The sequence below is a fragment of the Stegostoma tigrinum genome, chromosome 15, assembly GCF_030684315.1.
Source record: "Stegostoma tigrinum isolate sSteTig4 chromosome 15, sSteTig4.hap1, whole genome shotgun sequence".
Taxonomy (NCBI): domain Eukaryota; kingdom Metazoa; phylum Chordata; class Chondrichthyes; order Orectolobiformes; family Stegostomatidae; genus Stegostoma; species Stegostoma tigrinum.
Genome location: NC_081368.1, coordinates 41,072,918 through 41,093,877, shown reverse-complemented (window position 1 = coordinate 41,093,877; position 20,960 = coordinate 41,072,918). Strand labels below are relative to the sequence as shown.

The window sequence follows — 20,960 nt, the reverse complement described above, 5'->3', positions numbered from 1 at the left end:
TCCTAAGTTTAAACTATAAATAGGCCACTTCAATGTGACTCAAGTTAAATGAGGGAAATTTACTCAAGCTAATCCAAAGGCAATTTTAAGCAGCTGAGACACAAAAACAAGCCTAGTTTTGAAGCTACCCAAGAATCTACACTTAGCCATGACCTCTTTATGCTCATAGTGTCCACTAGTGACATCATCCACTGATATAGGTTAATCCCAATGGTTCTGTTCCTCAAGTCACTTCTTGTCTCGCAGGTTGTAGTCTGATATCAAGACACAGATGAGTGGTAATTATCAGTGCCCATTCTATAAAGGTCCACTTCCTGACTAATCATTAAATTTGAACCATATAGTTTATATCTCATACATCCTGCCTTTGTCCTCCGTCACTGAAGCCCTCAGCTTTGCTTGTCATCTCCAGAAACAATTATGCCATTAGCCTCCTTTTCAACATGTATTCAGCCTTTCACAGTTTCCAATTTTTCCAAAATGTAATAATCAGTATCCCATCATCTACCAGTACCAGTTGTTGTGAACCAGATTAAAACACTCAAAAAATAGTAAGAAGATACTCTAGACCCCAACATTTTTTTTAATGTTTAAAGGCAAGTGTACAGTGTTGTGTTCCAGATACAATTTGATTGGTAAGCTACAAGGCTGGAAACAAAACACACTTCGTTCTTACACTACAGTTAAAACACAGACAAAATAAGAATAAAAAAAAGCTGAACTGTAATTCTATTGAAATACTTAACAAGATAATATTACCAAGTTAATTACCACTGATTAGCTGTTCCAATTTTGTAAATCCCCTAAAAACCCTTAGTAAAACCCCAAGACCTCAAAAGCTATTTACTTTATTGGCTTGCAACTCAGCACTGTGCAGCTCTGTTTCAACCTCACATCATTAAACAAAACACCAGGACAAAATCCAACCTGTCTCTGCCTCCCTAACCGGTTCTTCCTCTCACCCATCCCTTCCTCCCACCCCAAGCCGCACCCCCAGCTACCTACTAACCTCATCCCACCTCCTTGACCTGTCCGTCTCCCCTGGACTGACCTATCCCCTCCCTACCTCCCCACCTACACTCTCTCCACCTATCTTCTTTACTCTCCATCTTCGGTCCGCCTCCCCCTCTCTCCCTATTTATTCCAGTTCCCTCCCCCCATCCCCCTCTCTGATGAAGGGTCTAGGCCCGAAGCGTCAGCTTTTGTGCTCCTGAGATGCTGCTTGGCCTGCTGTGTTCATCCAGCCTCACATTTTATTATCTTGGAATCTCTAGCATCTGCAGTTCCCATTATCTCTGACACCAGGACAAAATACGCCTCTTAAAGCCACAGTACATCTCACAATTCACCAATTATTCTATCATTGCTAACCTAAATGGTCTATTGCTTCAACGCATTAAATATAAAACCCTAGCTCTTAATTCTAGTTTCACTCTGTCCGATTTTTGTTGGTACTTATGCTTCCCTAAACACTTGAGGTTCAATAAAATTGACCTTTCATATATCTTCCACTTGCCCTTACAACTGTATAGATGGTATACTCTTCACCGATCTGAAACAATGGGGTGAGGGAGAAATTGGCTAAGGGAGAGTGGGAGCAAAGACAATACAGTGGAGCAATGGAAGAACAGTGGAGGACTTTCAAAGCAATTTTTCACAGTGCTCAGCAAAAGCATATACCAGTGTAAAGGAAGGGCTGTAGGAAAAGGGATTACCAGCCATGGATAACTAAGGAAATAAAGAGGGTATCAAATTGAAAGCTAATGCCTACAAAGTAGAAACAGTTAGTGGGAATCTGGAGGATTGGGAAATCTTTAAAAGGTCAACAGAAAGTCACGAGAAAAGCTCTAAAGATAAAATAGATTATGAGAGTAAACAAGTTCAGAGTATAAAAACAGATAGCAGAACTTTCTACAAATATATAAAATGAAAAAGAGTGGCTATGGTAAACATTGGTTCTTTAGAGGATGAGAAAGGGTCATTAATAATGGGAAATGAGGAAATGACTGAGGCATTGAACAGATAGTGCATGTCAGTCCGCAGTGGAAGAAACCAACAGCGTGCCAATAATTGAGGACAAGAAGGTGAGGACCTAGAAACAGTCATTATCACTAAAGAGACAGTGTTAGGCAAGCTACTAGCACAAAAGGTGCACAAAAAGTCTTCTGGCCCCGATGGAATGCATCCCAGGGTACTAAAAGTGATGACAATGGTAAATAGCAAATGTATTGGTACTAATTTACAAAAATTCACTGAACTCTGGAGCGGTTCTGGCATATTGGAAAACAGCAAATGTGGCACCACTGTTTAAAAAGGAGGTAGACAAAAGGCATCTAACCATAGGCCCATTAGGTTAGATTCAAGCAGTTTCCCCACTACAGAATTTAATAAGGAAGAAATCTAGATAGAAATTGTCCCATTGGACAGACGTAGCATGGGCTCTTGAAATGCAGGTCATGTTTAACTATTTTACTGGAATTCTTTGAGGACGTTCCGAGCTTCATGGATAATGGGAAACTGTTGGATATGGTCTATTTGGATTTCAGAAGGCATTCCACAAGGTCCCACACAAAAGGGTGCTGCATAAGTTAAATGTGCATGGCCTTCTGGGTAATGTATTAGCATGGACAGACAATTGGTTAACTAACAGAAAGCAAAGAGTGGGGATAAATGGGTATTTTTCTGGTTGGTGATCAGTGGCTCACGGTGTGCCTCAGGGATCAGTGTTAGGACCTCAATAGTTTACAATTCATGTAGATGATTTGGAGTTGGGGACCAAATTATTACGTCAAAGTTCACAGATGACATTGTAAAGATGATGTCATTTTAAGGGGTTAATTTGTTGTTTTGTTTTGAAGAGAGGCCGTACAGCAGAGATGCTGAGCTGGCTAGCTATGATCTCTTGAGTAAACAACTGGGAGGCTTTGGATTACCTGAATGGGTATGGCCAGCTCTCTCAAATCAGGATATCTGGGTTTTGGTTTTTCAGTAGCATCAGAAGCTATTGGGGTCTCAGAGTTAGAAGCTTCAGTGAGTGTCTCCTGGCTGCTGCTACTCTCTGAATTTTCTGAAGATTTTTTCCCCTCCTGAATTGGAGAACTGCATGTAAGAATCTATATCTGAACTTTCTTTTTTTTGCCAAGGTACGTATTTATGGATGTTAATACATTGAAACAGTTAATTAGTAATAGTCAGAAACCAAAAGGACTGTGGATGCTGCAAATTAGAAATGAAAAGAGAGGTTTCTGAAAAAGCTCAGCAGGTCTGGGATAAGAAATCAAAGTTAACATTTTGGATCTGGTCGTGGAGGAAGGATCACCAGACCCAAAACATTGACTTTGATTTCTCTTCACAGATGTTGCCCGACTTGCTGAGCTTTTCCAGCAACTTCTGTTTTTTTTGTTTCTGAATTAGTAATAATTACCGTATCTATTATTCTGTTAAGTTTTCCAGAAGAGTTAAGTTATACGAAATTCCTCTTTCTTTGGTTGTATTTTAACAAGTGTTTAAATAAATTGTGTTTTACTTAACATTGAATAGTTTGACCAATCACATTGCACCTGGAATGGGCAATTTACATTTGCTTTTAAAATAAGAGAAAGTTAAGGTTTAAGCTACCTTCTTAAATTATTTTGAGAGGTTCTGGTCTGAACCATAACAATACTAAGATAAGTGGTGGGGAAAAGTGTGCAGAGGACACTGAAAGTCTACAGAGGGATATAGAAAGGTTAAGTGAATGGGCAGATGGAGTACAAAGTTGATAAATGCGTGATCATCCATTTTGGTACGAGTATCAACAAAACAGACTGTTATTTAAATTGCAGCATGCTACTCTGCAGAGGGTCCGGAGTGTCCTTGCGCATGAATCACAAAAAGGTTTGTTTGCAAGTGCAGCAGGTAATTTTAAAAAAAGCAAATGGAATGTCATCCTTGTTTTCTAGAGGGATGGAGTTTAAAAACAGGAAGATCATGCTGCAGCCGAATTTGGTCTGGTGAAGCCACAACTAGAATACTGTATTGTGTACAGTTCTGGTCTCCTTACTTAAGAAAGGATGTACTGGCACTGGAGGGGGTGCAAAGCAGGTTGATTACGTTGAGGCTGGAGTTAAAAGTGTTAGTTTATCAGGAGAGATTGAGTAGACTGAGACTATACTCATTAGAATTTAACTGAATGAGAGGAGATCTTACAGAAACATATGAAATTAAGAAGAGAACAGATAAGATAGAAGCAGGGAAGTTGTTTCCACTGATAGGTGAAACTAGCCCGAGGGGCGACAGCATCAAAATAACAGTGAGCAGATTTAGGGCCAAGTTAAGAGGAACTTCTTTGCCCAAAGGGTTGCAAATCTGTGGAATTCTCTGCCCACTGAAGCAATTATGACTACCTTGTTGAATGTTTTTAAGGCAAACATAGGTAGATACTTGAACAGTAAAAGAATTAAAGATTATAGTGAGCAGGCTGGTAATTGGTGCTGAATCCACCAAAAGATCAGCCATGGTCTTGTTCAATGGCAGAGCAGGCTCAAGGGACAAGATGGCCTACTCCTGCTCTTATTTCTCATGTTATGTAACCAAACACTTAAAGTCATTTTCCTAATTTTCCATCATTATAAACCTGTCCAAACGCCATCTTATTTACTCATTTGAGTTTAAAATAACGAGAAGTGATAATTGAAACATAAGATTCTGAGAGAGAATGGCAGGGTATATGATAAGCTAATACACCGCCTCATGAATCAGGGGCACAACTTCAGAATAAGGGATCTCACATTAAAGATGGAAATGAGGCAGTTTCCTCTTTCAGAGGGTTATTAATTGTTGAAATTCTCTTCTTATGAACAACAAAAGCTGGACCACCAACCATGATCAATACTTTGATTATTAGCTTTGTAATCCAAAGGGTGTCAAGGATTATGGGGTCATGTAAAAAAGTGGCATTGAGATCACAAAGACATCTGCCACGAATGTATTGAGCTTGAGTCAAATGGCTGACTCTAGTTCCTACTTATGCTCCTTTTTTTTTCAAAGGCAAAGAACAAAAACTCTCTGGAAACAATAAGCATGTCAGTCAGCATCTATGGATGCAATTGATAAGTTAATAGTTCAAGCTCATCTTTTCCCAAACTTTTGATGACGCATCCTAATAGTAATAAAAAACATGCTCCCCTACTCACATCCATTAAGAACTGCTTAATATCTTAACTTTGCTCCCCCCAGCCCCACCACTTGCCACTTCTGCAGGTGAAGATAAATTGTTGTCAAACAAGTCTCTGGAGTCAACTTGAAAATGACAGAACAAGCACGAGGGTTGGAGGGGAAGAAATTGACAAAAAACCACAATCAAGACTTAAATGCGTAGGAGCACAAAGAAATAAAACTATTTAGTAAAATATAGATTTGAAGCTCAGGATACTAAATTAAACATGCTGAAATGACAAGTTAGGAAGAAGGTAAGGTATTTTCCAAATGCAATTTTACATAGGAAAGTATAAGTTTTGGCACATTGTAGCTAAACATAATTGTGATCATCCCAGCCTTGGAATAACTATCTTATCCACAACTGGTCATGAAGTCTGCCAGCAAGCAACTACATAGTTACTCCTACATTTTTGAGTATTTCCATCTTCATAATGGATATATTTTTGACTTTAAATGACACAAACTGCTTTTGTGAATCTCAAAATATCTCTCAAACCATGTTCAAGCTACTTGGTAAAACTCTGCATGCCCATGTTAATTTCACCACACATTGTAAATACTGCCCTAGTGCCAACCCAGACTGTCCACAATCTTCTATCCTATTAAACTCTAAGGTGAGCTTCCAACGACACTGCTCCTTCACAGCACCAGGGACCCGGGTTCAATTCCAGCCTCAAGCAACTGTCTGTGTGGAATTTGCATATTCTCCCCATATCTGTGTGGGTTTCTGGCGGGTGCTCCGGTTTCCACCCACAGTCACAAGGATGCATACTTCCACTAATAACACTGGACAGTAGCAGACTTACATTAGCCAATCTGTTGCTGAAATCTTGGATATTTCTCTTCTATTTTGAATATTCGCCTACCTATCCAAAACTCACCAGTCATTTGACACTGGACTCCAGAATATCTTCTCCAACTTCCTTCCACTACTGGCAGCTATGAGTTCAGACCCTTCGGATTCAACACTTCAGAATTCTCTCCATAGTGCACACTGCAACTCTACTTCATTTTGCTTTGCAAACTTCTCTAAACCAAATAGTTTCTTTGACCACACTTTTGGCCACCCCGTTTAATAATTAACTCTTCTGACTTGTTTAGTTTTTTAAAATTACATCATCACTGTGAGGAAATTTATGCAGCTTTCGTATGTTAATTATGTTGTACGGCCGCACGCTCTTGTTAATAACACAACATGCCACTAAAATTTAATGCTACAGATTAGAGTAAGTGGCAAGGTACAATAGGTTGCAGTTTCTTTTGTATCCTGATACTGTCATCTGGAAGGCTCCACTGGTATTCTTTCAAAATCTATCTATGGTTTCTCAGGCATCATAGCAATCAAGATCAAATACAATTTTTCAAATGACAACCACTTTTGACCAGATCAATCCTATGCTATTAAACTACAAACTGCATTGAATAATACAGAACAAAAACAAATTTCAAGTGGGTCAACTGGGCCAAAAGAAAAATGCGATGTCTCAATTGTATATATTGGCTACCATCACTTTATCTTGTATTGAACGCCATTGACCCACTAGAAATATGTTCTTAAACATAATTAGCAAAGAATGTACTTGGATCACAGAGAGAGTCACAATTTGATTCTCCACATATTGATAACAGTGATGTTTATCATGTAATGGCATGTTTTACTGCTGCTTTTGCTACTTACCATTTTCCTTTTTAGTTAGCAAGTACAATAGGTGACATATATAGGGACACTGAAACAAAAAGAAATATTGGTTAAAGCACAATTGAAAAAGCAAAAAGGCTGAAGATAAATATTTTGATGTGAATGATTTTAGACAGTAATAGCTATAAAACTAAACCATTCTAAGTTTTCTTTGTGCACTAAATAGCTATTATTACAGGTCATGGCCAAATTTGATTAAGTGTGGTTTAAAAAAACAGTTAAGTCATGTGGTACATTATAAAAAATTAATACGCATCCAAAGTGTTTAATTATTATTAATTCCTTTTTAAAGAAACAGAATTTTCATTAGGTGCCTACCGCACAAGTTATTTGATCATACCTCTTGTGTTTAGAAGCTTGAATGGAGTTTAGTTGACTAAAATAATATGTTAGCTACTGAGATACTCATGGGTAAGTACGAGGCAAGAGGATATTCTTTTGAAATTAGTGCCATGTATTTAGCAAATAAATTTGGAAGCACTTCCCCCACTTAAAGGATGGCGGAAATCTGGAAAACACAACCCTGCCAGGTCACATGAAATTTTCAACATTAAAAGTGGTAGCTTCTTCTTGGGCTCCAATTTTCTACACATACTCCCTCTTTTCAACCTTGCTAGTGTCTTTCTTGAAACTTCCAAAATCTTCAACCAGCTATTCCGAATAAAACAATAAAGTGTCCAGTCTTCATTGTGGGACAACAACAGCTTTTAGTCAATTATCAGATAACAGTTCCACTCTACCTTCTTAGCATTCAGTTATGTCCATTGCATCCACTTCAGTTAATCAGAGACAAAATATAGCATTTCTTACCAACTTGTCATTTTGAAGATAGAAGAAAATGATGCCATACAATGAATGTAATTGCTTCTTTGAATCCAAAAGATCAAAGACCGTTATCAACCATCTGATAAACAGCACCTGCAAAAGAGATAAATTAACTTCAGGCGGTGTTCAATTTCTATGTCAATTGAAGAAGTTTCCAAATTGGGATCTCATGGAACATTGGTAGTGCCCCTAATTCTGGACCAGGAGGCCTGGAGTCATGTCCCTCCTGCTCCAAAAACAGAGATATTTTTCTAACCATCTTGTTCAACAATGTTAATGCACAATCCCAGAGTAGGTGGGACTTGAATTTGTATCTACAGGCTCAATCCCAGCCATTGCTGACTGTCTGTATGAAGTTTGCATGTTTTCTAAGTGTCCTTGGGTTTCCTCCAGCTGCTCCGTTTTCCTCCCACAGTCCAAAGAGGGACAGGTTAGGTGGGTTGGTCATGCTACATCGTTTGTAGTGTTCAAAGAGGTGCAGGGAAGGTGGATTAGCCATGGTCATTGTGGACTAATAGGTATAGGGTGAGGACTGTGTCTGGGGGGATGCTCTTCAGGAGGATGGTGCAGATTCATGGGCTGAATGGTCTCTTTCTGCTCTGTAGGGATTCTACAATTCTTAGGAGGAAATCTAAGAAAATCTATTTTTATTCAATTACAAATCATTTTTGTCAATTCTTGTAATTAATGTAACTAAACGTATTTGTAAGGCATCACAACTTCTAACTCTAACATAGCATGCTCCTAGAATCAGTATTGTTTGCCTGTTGACCATTTGCATGCAAATGAGCATTGCTCTTTCTCCCCCTTGCAGAAATGCTTACCCTCTCACTAACCATCCACAAAGCAATTCCTTCCTTTACTTCAAAACACCAGCCTTATGTCTTCATATGCTCACAAACTTCTAGACTCTATACACTGATCACAAAATCATCATATGCCCCCAAATCCTGAACCGTGTCTTAATCCTCTCAAATCTAAGGTCCCTTCTCTGAGTGATTCACCAAACACTGCAAAAACACCTTTCCAGAACTCTCAGGATTCCTCTCTTTCAAATGCACTCAATTACCAGAATCTCTCAACCTGTTGCAGAGGAAATTTACAAGTATAATGCCAGTTAGACAGCTCCAGTTACATGGATAGACGAGAGAAGATGGGCTGCTCTCTTCACAGCAAAGAAGGGTAAGAAGTGAGAGGTTAAATCATAATTTTTCAAAACATTAAAATATTTTGATAGTTAATATGGTTTCCAGCAACAGAAGGATTGGTTACTGGCAAGTTACTACTAAAGGGATTAACAAAAGCACAAAAGACAACTTGCAGTGTAATTCACAATTGTTAGGATTGGGAATGCAGTATCAAAAAAGGCAACAAAACAAATTCGAAAAGGAACTTGGATAAAAAATTGAAGAGGAAAAAAAATGTTAGGCCTCCGGAAAGAGCCACTCCCCTGCTTTTTCACAGAGTTTGCACAAACCTTATAACCTAAATGGCATTATTTTGAACTCCATATGATTGAAGAAAGTACCAAAGACAAACCATCAGGTCATCAAAGTACGGTATCGGCCAGCAAGGGAAGACGTTGCTTAAGATTCTAACCACAATCAGAGAGACGTAGAACTAAGACAGTCATGTAATTGGCAATGTCAAGAGAAGCCTGGTTTTAAATTCGTGTTCAACATCTTTCCCAATTTATGAGAGCAAAGCGAAGGCTCTGTTTACCAACTCAAGATACAGATGATTTTTAAAAGATGACTATTCTGGTATGGTACAACTGCTATCCCTTAGGAACTGCGATCAGAGTTGACAAAAGGAGTATATCTGGATTCTCTCCTTTTGCAGATCCGAAGGCAAAGATCATATAGCAGAACAGAAGCATCAGTAAATGAAGTCAGAACTTTCTAGCAATTAATACGCATCTTCTACTCTTACTGCAGAAATCTTCCATGAAATTTAAAATACCAACAATCAAACAATGACACTTGCCAGAAAAATAACAGAACGTAAACTGTAATTTTTCCAAATAAAAGCAATTGATTTCAAAGCATGGGCAGCTGACCTACATGATAGCTCCTGCCCAATATTTTAAATAAGTTTACTTGACTCTTGATATCACGACAAAAAAAAGGCATGTCAAACTTTTAATTAGTGGTATAACTTTAAACTGTAAAAACTTCGTTGCTCAGATTTTAAGATGCAAGTGTAATAGCATATAAAATGAAAATTGGTGAAAAAACTTCTGAAGACAGTCATAGGACCCAAAACATCAATTCTACTTTCTCTGCAGAGATACTGCTAGATCTGCTGAATTTCTCCACGAATTTCTATTTTTGTTTCAAGTTTCCAGCATCAACAGTTGATTGTGAATTTTTTTGTTTAATGCAATAGCATCACCTTCAGCTCACTCCAATTCTAATTTCTTATATGGTGTTTCCTCTCTGCTCGAATTAATTTCTGCTCTGTGTTGAACTATGTGGGCCGATTGTTAACTCCCACATTGGGTTTTAGACTGGAGATGTTGTAAGCAGCATTTGAGTTTCTGATTTTCAGTACTGTCTAATAATCATTACTCGTAACATGCATGGGTGTGGGTTTGTAACTACAGATAGGCTAGATCCTGCCTTTTCCCTGTACTGCTGCACATTGTTTCTATTCATATTATCATTTAATGCCCTCTGTCCCTCATTAATCAACGGGAATTCAAAGGGATATGAATTGTGGGCATGAATGCTTAGACATGGTATATATTCAAAACACAGGTCAATGGATTTTTGGATACAAAACGAACTAAGTGATACATATACAAAGCAGGTAAGTGGAATTGAGGTAGAACATCAGTGTGACTCAATGGGCCAAACTGCCTATATCAGCTTTTTTTTTAACAATTTTCTTATTTTCTACACTGACTCACCTGGACAGTAATGGTAGGTTTTCTTGTACACATCCAAGAAATAGCATTTGTCACTGCGCATTCAGGGACTACAGAAGCAGGAATAAGGCACTTTAAAAGGCGTATATTAAATCTGTCAACTGTGAAAAATAACATAGAAATTATTAGCATTTTACTTTGGTGAAAAGGGGAAGTTCATGAAAAATAAAGATACCGCATACTTCACAAAGTGTTGTGTTTATAGCCAAGTTTATCATCATCAATGTCATAGAACAGTCATACTTGAATGTTTGCGTGATAGTGGTAAAATAACATCTCAGAAAATTAAAATCCTGGTAAGGTCAACAGGTAAGGGATCATTTTGTCCCCTTCTAAATATTATAATTTAGAAGTATTAAATATTAATATTGAACACTTTACCAAGTCTGGCACTCATAGCCACATCCACAAGTGACTCAATTACATCAGGGGACAAGCCTTTGTCAAAAGCAATGCTTTCAATTGTGTCTAGATGAAGATTTCCATTTGATGGAGTTCGTTCCTTCACTGAACAAAGAAAAAAAGCAATTAGTGCACTTTCTACATGTCTAAACATACATGCACAATTAAACTTAAAAACATCTCAATTTCTTTGCAAATACATACACTTTCCAAGCTGGCCCCTGCAAATGCTAATCAACAGATGCTAACCACAAACAGGAATCTTTATGAAATTTCCCAGTAACACAGAAGTAGCACAGACAATTGCGGCAATTCAACTGCTGAAACCATTTGATACCAGCCAACCCAATCTAGTATTTAAAGCAGGCCAAGCAGCATCACAGCAGCAGAAAAGTTTGACGTTTTGGGTCGGGACCCTTCTTCAGAAAAACTTTTTTGAAGGGTCTCGACCTGAAATGTCAAACTTTCCTGCTCCTCTGATGCTGCTTGGCCTGCTGTGTTCATCCAGCTTCACACCTGTTATCTCAGATTCTCCAGCATCGGCAGTTCCGACTATTTCTCTATCGTAGTAATCAAAGCTGCGGCTTCTGGAAATTGCTCTCTGAAATGGTTTAGCAAGCCTTTCAGTTGTATCAATTGCTCCAATGTCTCAAAGAAAGGAAACCAGATTGTTTCATGACTGAAACAACCCTGAAGACCATGCAAAGTCCTCCTCACTAACCTCCAGGAGCACAAGCCAAAATTGGGAGAACTGTCTCACAGAATCGTCAAACAGACTGGCCATCCATGAGGTGCTGTAGCCCATCAACAGCAGAATTGTACTGCAGCACAATCTGCAACCTTAAGCACCCATTCAACCATTACTATTGGTAAGGAGATCAACCCTAGTACAAGGAAGAGTGCAGGAGTGCATGCCAGGAGCAGCACCAAGCATACCTAAAAATGAGGTGTCAACTTGGTGAATCTACCAAACAGGGCTACGTGCTTGCCAAACAGCAAGTGATTGAGCTAAGAGATCCCACAACCAATGGTACAAATCAAAGGTCTACAGTCCCGCCACATCAACTTGGGCATGGTAGTGGACAATTAAACAACTCACGAGAGGAAGTGAGTCAACAAATATCCTCATCCTCAATGATGGAAGAGCCCAGCATATCAGTGCAAAAGATAAGACTGAAGCATCCGCAGCAATCTTTATCCAAAAGTGCCAAGTGGATGACCCATTGCTGCCTCCTTCAGCAGTTCACAGCATTACAGATACCATCTTCAGCCAATTTGACTGACTCTGCGTGATATGAAGAAAAGATTGTAGAAACTCCACATTGCAAAGGCTGAGGGCTATGACAACATTCCAGCAATAGCACTGAAGACTTGTGCTCCTGAAGGTGCCTCTCCCTTAGCCGAGCTCATCCAGTCTAGATAGAACACTGGCATCTGCCCGATGATGTGGAAAATTGTCCATGCATGCCCGAGCAAATCCAACCCAGCTAATTATCACACTGTTAGTCTCAATAATTAGTAAAGCAATAGGTGTCATCAAGTGCTATTAGGCAGCATCTGCTCAGTAACAATGATGCCCAGTTGCGTTCCACCAAGGCCACTCAGCTCCTGACCTCATCACAGCCTCGGTTTAAACATGGACAGTGTGTTCTATCTACAAAATACAGTGCAGAAATTCACCAAAAACCGTTAGACAGACTCTTCCAAACCAAGGGCCCTTCAGTGCACCATGTCTGTGCCAAACGTGATGCCATTCTAAACTGATCTCATCTCCTGCATATGCTCAGTATGCCTCAGTTCCCTGCCTGTTCATTGTCTAAATGCCTCTTAAACATTACTATTGCATCTGCTTATGACATCTCTGAAGGTTCACTGGGCCTGAAATGTTAACTCTGCTTTCTCTCCACAGATGCTGTTGAGTTTTTCCAGCAATTTCTGTTTTTGTTTTTTGCTTCTACCACCTCCACTGGCAGCACGTTCCAGGTACCTACTACATCCTGAGTCAAATAACCTTCCTCGCACATCTCTTTTAAACATTTTCCCTCTCACTTCAAACCTATGTCCCATATTATTTGACATTTCCACCCTGGCAAAAAGACTCTAACTATTCATCCTATCCCTGCCTCTTAATTTTAAACACTTCTGTCAGGTTACCTCTCAGCCTCTGCAAAAACAATCCAAGTTTATCCAACCTCTCTTTATAACTAATACACCACAATTCAGGCAGCATCACGGAAATATTGCACACAGTTCGGGTCACCACATGACCAGAAGAATGTGTTTGAAAAGGGTACAGAAAAGTTTTACCAAGATGTTGCCTGATATGGGGGATTTTAGCTATGAAGAAATTTGGATAGACTGGGTTTGTTTTCACTGGAGCACAGGAGACTGAGGGGCGATCTAATAGAAGTTTGTAAGATTGTGAATGGCGTAGATAGAGTGGAAAGTATGATGCTTTTTCCTCAGGGTGGTGGGGTCAATTACTGGAGGACGTAGGTTGAAGGAACAGGGATTGGAGGGGTAAAGAATTTAGAAGAGATGTGCAAGGCAGGTTTTTCTACACAAAGGGTCATGAGTGCCCGGAACACGCTGCCAGAGGGGATGGTGGAAGCAGACACAATAGCAGCATTCAAGAAATACCTGGACAAATACAGGAACAGCAAGGGAATAGGGGAATACATATCCTGTAAGTGAAGACAGTTTTACTACGGAAAGGCAAAATGTGTCAGCACAGGCTTGAAAGGCCAAAGGGCCTGTTCCTGTGCTTTATTGTTCTTAAATTTCTTCCACCCTCTTCGAAGCCTCCACATCCTTCCTATAGTGTGGTGACCAGAACTGCACACAATTCCCCAACTGGCATGGCTTGCAAATTTTTATGCTTCAAACTCTGAACGATAAAGACAAACATGCCATGCATCTTCTTTATCACCTCATCCTGTTGGGTTGCCACTTTCAGGGAGCCATTGATTTGTAGCCCAAGATTCCGTTATATGTCAATGCTCCTAAGGATCCTGCTATTTATTGTATGTTTTCCTCGCATTTGTTCTCCCAAATGCATCACCTCTCATTTTTCACATTAAACTTCATCTGCTATTTCTCTGCCCAACATTCCAACTGCTCTATATCCTGCTATATCCTTCATTAACCCCAAGAAGTATTCAGATATTATGTGGGTTACTGCTTGTACCAATCTTACAGGCAGTGAGATCCAGATTCTCACCACGTTCTGGTGAAAAATGTTTCATCACATCGCCTGCCACTTGCCTTAATCTAAGCCTCCGAATCACTGATCCTGCCACAAAGGGGAAAGAGTTCTTTCATGTGTACCCTATCTATGTCCAGCATAATTTTACACATCTCAATCATGTCCCCCTTCAGTCTCCTCTGTTCCAAGGAAAACAGCCCAATCTGTCTAATCTCCACTCCAATATTCTGTCTGTTACTTCACTGCATTCTGGTTTTGTTCCTGATTTACAGCATCCACAGTTCTTTCGGTTTTGACTCATATCATAGAACATAGAACATAGAACAGTACAGCACAGAACAGGCCCTTCAGCCCACAATGTTGTGCCGACCATTGATCCTCATGGATGCACCCTCAAATTTCTGTGACCATATGCATGTCCAGCAGTCTCTTAAATGACCCCAATGACCTTGCTTCCACAACTGCTGCTGGCAACGCATTCCATGTTCTCACAACTCTCTGCGTAAAGAACCTGCCTCTGACATCCCCTCTATACTTTCCACCAACCAGCTTAAAACTATGACCCCTCGTGCTAGCCATTTCTGCCCTGGGAAATAGTCTCTGGCTATCGACTCTATCTATGCCTCTCATTATCTTGTATACCTCAATTAGGTCCCCTCTCCTCCTCCTTTTCTCCAATGAAAAGAGACCGAGCTCAGTCAACCTCTCTTCATAAGATAAGCCCTCCAGTCCAGGCAGCATCCTGGTAAACCTCCTCTGAACCCTCTCCAAAGCATCCACATCTTTCCTATAATAGGGCGCCCAGAACTGGACGCAGTATTCCAAGTGCGGTCTAACCAAAGTTTTCATCTTGCTGTTAGAGGTTATCCTCCACATCACTTACCATCCCGTCAATTTTTGCATCACCTGAGAACTTCCTACATTCAGGACTAAATCACCTGTATAAAGCACAAACAGAAACAGTCCCAACACTGAACCCTGTGGGACCCCACTACACACAAACTTCCAGTCAGAAAAATACCCCTCAACTATCACTCATTGTTTCCTTCGAATCAGCCAAATGTGGATTCAATTCACCAAATTTCCTTGAAACTCATGGGCTCTTATCTTTGCTATCACTCTTCAATGCAAGACTTTATCAAAATTCTTGCTGAAGTTCAAGCAGACATTTTTCTAAAAAAAAATCATGGTATGTGGGTATAGCTGGCTGTGCTAAAATTCATTGCCAACTCTCAATGCCCTTGAGAAGATGGTGGTGAGCTATCTTCGTGAACCATTGTAGTCCATGTAATGTAGGTACACCCACAGTGCTTTAAGAAGGGAGTTCCAAGAACCTGACCTGACGATAAGAAGAAATGGCAACACAATTTCAAGTCAAGATGGTGTGAAGTTCAAAGGAGAAATTCAAGTGGTGGTGCTTCCATGTATTTACTGTCCTATCTTTTTAGGTGGTAGAGGGCTCATGTTTGGAAGGTGTTTTCTTAGGAGACAACAGTTTGTCACCATGCATCTCGTCGATGGTACACACTGCTCTGTCTCTCTGCATCTATAGTAAAGATTGTGAACATTGATGGCATTAAATGGGATGGTCAGTCAAGCAGATTGCTTTGTCTGGGATGGTGTCAAGCTTCCTGAATGTCGGTGAAGCTGCATTATCCAGGGAAGTAAGACTGTTCCATCAAACTCCAAAATTGTGCTTTGGAAATGGTGGACAGGCTTTGGACAGTCAAGAGTGGGGTTACTTGCTGAAAAATTCTCAGCTCCTGACCACAACGTTTATATGTGTAACTGAAGATTTGATAGTGGTTTGGTAGCTCTGTATCATTTTGAAGTTCCAGAGAATTAATGCACATAATGTGACCAGTTTATCTTAATACCACTTATGCATTTACAGAACAACAGCAAAATTTAAACATTTGTTGCAGTCATATTTTCAAAAAATAGAAATATTCAGAGTCTATAAAATACATTAACTCATCCTTTTGATTCTAATACAGAGTTCCAAGAAAACTCTGTACGTCTTATGAACTTGAAAGTGTACAGATGAGGAATTTGATGAAATAACTGCACTGCAAATCAATTAATCATTAGCATGTGCATTGTGACCACAATGTCAGAATTCATCAAATCAAATTTAGCAAGAACTATATACATGGAGACACAGCTTTGAAAGTCTGCAGAGATTTTGGTGCTTGACATGGGAAATGTTCAAGGATTATCACTTAAGAAGAATACTCCGTATCTAAATCGCACATATCTATTTTTAAATATTTGGTACAAATGCATAAAAACTGAATCGAACCCACCAAAGTCATATACTTTTTTTTAAAATGGATTCATGGTTTCATTAAAGGAGGTAGCAACAAAGATATGCTTCTGGGAGAACCAAATAAAGGCAGACACCATTTGACCTCATTCTGCACTAAGTAACAGATCACCTTTTACAGGTAACAAAACATACAGATAAATTGGCCAATTATGTCTATTGCTTTTCATTAATTTGCATAAAGAATTTTTATTGAGAAAAAGCATACATGTTACAAGTGGGACATAATGCAAGTTTTCTAACATTGCAGGAGGACCTGACAGAATGTCTGCATTCGCAGGCAAATAGATCAACATAACTGTCAATGCCAATGACATTTTAAACAACACTCAATTATGATGCTGTTTTGAAGGCTCGGCTAAATTGCCAATGGTACAGTTAAAGATTAAAATTGCTTTTATTTTTAACAAAAATTAAATTAAACAATCTCTCATCATAATGCAGCATAGCCACCGGGCAAAAATACTTGTCTCAAATCACCATTTATTCATTCACTAAATGTAAAACTACATCTGTCTAGTTAAAACAAATCGACTTGTACAGGATATTGCATCCTATTATTGTCAGTAATAATAACAAACCTAGTTAATTCTACTTGCTCAAAATCATTTGAACAGCAGCAACTCCATCTATTCTCTTATTAATGACAATCACTCCCATCCCACTTCCATCTTCTTCAAACTTTCTTTTTACGATATCAGGAGAAACATAGATACAAAACTGTCTTGACACTGGGGACAGAGGGTGGTGGAGGACTTGTTTGGACTGGAGGCCTGTGACCAGCAGTGTTCCGCAGGGACTGGTGCTGGGTCCACTTCAGTTTGTCGTTTATATGAACAAATTGAATGACAGTTTAGGAGGCATGGTTAGTATGTTTGCAGATGACATCAAAATTGGTGGTATAGTTGACAGTGAATAAGGTTATCTACGATTACAAAAGGATCTTGATCAACTAGGCCAATGGGCTGAGGAGTGCACATCAAGTCTAATTTATATAAATGTGATGTATTGTATTTTGATAAAACAAACAAGGGCAGGACTTATGCAGTTAATGGTAAGGCACTGGGTGGTGCTGTCAGATAGAGGGACCTAGGGGCTTAGGTACACAGTTCATTGCATCACAGATAGACAGGGTGGTTAATAAAGGGTTTAACACACTTGTCTTCATTGCTCAGACCACTAAGCATAAGAGTTAAGGACATCATGATGAGGTTGTACAGGATGTTGGTGAGGCCTTCTCTAGCGTACTGTGTGCCGTTCTGGTTACTCCTTTATAGGAAGGATATTAATAAATTGGAGAGGATTCAGAAAAGATTTGCAAGGATGTTGCTGGGAATGGAGGGTTTGCGTTATAAAGATAGGCTGGATAGGCTGGGATTATTTTCACTAGAATGAAGAACATTGAAGGGTGACCTTAGAGAGGTTTATAAAATCATGAGAGGCATAGATTAGATGAATAGCAAAGGTCTTTTCCCTCAGGTGGGTAAGTTTAAAACCAGGGGGACATATTTTTAAGTGAGAGCAGAAAGATTTAAAAGGGACCTGAGAGACAACATTTTCACTCAGAGGGTGGTTCGTATCTGAAATGAGCTGCCAAGGAGAGTGGTAGATTCAGGTACAGTTGCAACATTTAAAAGACATTTGGAAAAGTACACAAATAGGCAAGGTTGGGAGGGCTATGGGCCAAATGCAGGCATGTGGGATTAGTTCAGTTTGGGAAACTTGGTACGCAAGGATGAGTTGAACCGAAGGGTCTGTTTCGGGGTTGTATGACTCTAAAACTCCCTCCACTCTCAGCTATTAACTTAACCGTGGTCACCATTCCTCCCATTAACTTTCCTTCCATAGTTCACTTCCAATCTTACAACTTGCCTTTACTAGACTCATCTTAATCATGAAAGCTCTTGCTCTTTTCTCTCAATCCCTTCTCACCACATGATCAATTCCTTCTCAAGCTCTTAATTTCCAATTTTTACCATCATCTACTATTACTTTATCCCAACAGCGGTCACTTGTTCTCACCATTAAAAACTGCAAACCCCCAGTAAGTTTCTTAAATTACAAACCAACTTGGAATTTTTCTCTGTAAAGTCCCACACAATACTTTTGCTTCAAACAACATAGCCACCAGTAACCTGGCATCACCTTCGTAGACAACATGTTAGTGTCACAGTTTTTAAGGCATGCAAAGAGGCTCTTTGGCCAATCATGACAGATGCTTGATGAATTGCTCAGACCAATCTAATCCCTTTTTACAGCACTTTGCTCAAATGCTAGAGCATTTAAGTACTTTTTGAAATACTCGAGGGTTACTGCCTCTACCATCTTTCAAGCAGTGGGATACCCATAACTTCCTGGATGAAAATATTTTTCCACAAATCACCTTTAAAATCTAGTTCCTTACCTTAAACTTGCGCCTCCCAGTGATTGACTCAACTAATAAAAGGGAAAATTTCTATCTATCTTGGATTACCTATGGCCCTCATAACTTTGTACACCTCAATCAGATTACCTATCAGTCTTGTCAGCTCCAAGGAAAACAAGCCCAGGCTATCTAGTATTTCTTCGTAGTTGAACTGTTCCAGCCCAGGTGAATCTCCTCTGCATCCTCTCATGCAATTACATCCTTCCTATTGTGTGGCAGCCAGAACTGCACACAGTATTCAAGTTGTAGCTGAACTGACGTTACGTACAGTTCCTTCATAATCTTGCATTCGATGCCTTGATTATTAAAGGCAAATATCCCAGAGGCCGCTTCACAACTTTCTCTACTTGTCTTTCTACCCTCAAGGATCTATTGACATACACACCAAGATCTCTCTGATTCTCTGTACTCCTTATGGTCATATCATTCATCATGTACTTCCATACCTGTTAGTCCTCCCAAAATGCATCATCTCACTTTTCAGGTCTAAATTCCACTGTTCAACTCATCTAACTAGCCCACCTATGTGATCCTGTAGTCAAAGACTTTCCTCCTCAATATTTACCACATCAATTTTGGTGTCACTGCAAACTTACTGATCATAACTCTGAGATTCATGTCTAAATCATTAATGTAAATAACAAACAAGGGATTCAGCACCAAACCCCATTACAAAAACGCTTTGATCATCATCCTCAGCCTCCTGCAACTAACCCAATTTTTGATCCACTTTACCAAATTGCCCTGGATCCAATGAGGTCTCAGCTTCTTAAATCGCTCTGCCGTATGGTTCCTTGTAAAGCGCCTTACTGAAGTCCAGGTAGACCACATCAACTACAGTATCCTCATTCGCACACCCAATCACTGCCTGGAAAAGTTCAATCAAATTAGTTGGACATCATTTAACCTAACAAAGCCATGTCAAGGATCGTTGATTGATCCTGGTGTCTCCAAGTGGAGATTAATTTTATCCCTCAATTTTTTTCTAATACTTTCCCTCCCATTGACTCATTGGCCCATGGTTTCCTATTTTCTTTTTAACAACCTTCTTGAATAATAGTCCATTAGCTGTTGCCTACTCTTCTGGCACCAATCATGTGGCCAGACAGATTTTGAAAATTCAAGTCATTGATATAACGCTACTGAAAATAACAACCACGTATAATTGAGCAGAGTTCACTGTTCCATGTGAACCTTTTCAACATTACTAAGCACTCCAGCCAACCCCGAACTCCAGCCACTGACAATTATCTTGGTCACAATACGTTAGTCCTGCTCTCCAGTGAACCCATTCACAGTTTAATCAAAATGACACTACACCTATGACATTGAATGAATAAAACTAGCTTTATAAAGATAAAAGTGGTTACTTTTTTCTTACTTATGTAAGCCTATGTCAAGCCTGACAGTAAAAGAACTTAATATTTTAGGCCCATGTGATCCTTTTCACAAATCCAGTGCATCATCAATATAATCTCTCCTTTTTTAAGATCCTTATTGCTGCAAATATTTACCTGCGCGTCTTTGATCAACTCTGAAAAATCTATTTCTATCAACGCATCTCTGCCTCTCTACCCTTTAAGGGTGCAACTTCTTCAGATTGTCACAGCTCGCACCTTGATTCACTCTCATCAGCCCGACCCTCCCCATGCCCCTAAAATAAACCAGGATCTTTCCCTCATTTATAAATGCTTCACCCCAGCCTTGAACCGAGTCCTATGCCCTACTCGTCACTCCGAGCTTCTAAAACCTCACTACTCAGGAGGAGCTGCGCCGCAAACTTTGAATCTATTCACTTCTTCACCAAAAGAGTTTAATGATGCAAACACTCCCCACACTTACCAGTAGTAAAATACTCAACCGCTTGCTGCAAGAGCTCCACATTGTCACTGACCATTCCCGATCGCGTCTTCACCTTTCCACTCAAACTAGCTGCCATCTCTGTCTCAC

General features: G+C 39.6%; 1 protein-coding gene across 2 annotated transcripts in view; it reads right to left on the bottom strand.

Moving 5' to 3' along the window:
- The window catches only part of cenpi (centromere protein I), an 87,333-nt gene extending 66,373 nt beyond the window's left edge, over positions 1–20,960 (bottom strand). Inside the window, exons 1-6 of one of the 2 annotated variants that reach the window (XM_048544597.1) lie at positions 20,853–20,960; positions 19,746–19,878; positions 11,034–11,159; positions 10,635–10,753; positions 7,709–7,816; positions 6,878–6,926 (exon numbers count right to left, since the gene is read on the bottom strand). In XM_048544597.1, coding sequence (XP_048400554.1) covers positions 6,878–6,926; positions 7,709–7,816; positions 10,635–10,753; positions 11,034–11,049 — 292 coding nt within the window. In that variant the 5' untranslated portion in view covers positions 11,050–11,159; positions 19,746–19,878; positions 20,853–20,960. The remainder of the gene's footprint in view (positions 1–6,877; positions 6,927–7,708; positions 7,817–10,634; positions 10,754–11,033; positions 11,160–19,745; positions 19,879–20,852) is intronic. The other variant, XM_048544596.2, reaches the window with a different exon arrangement.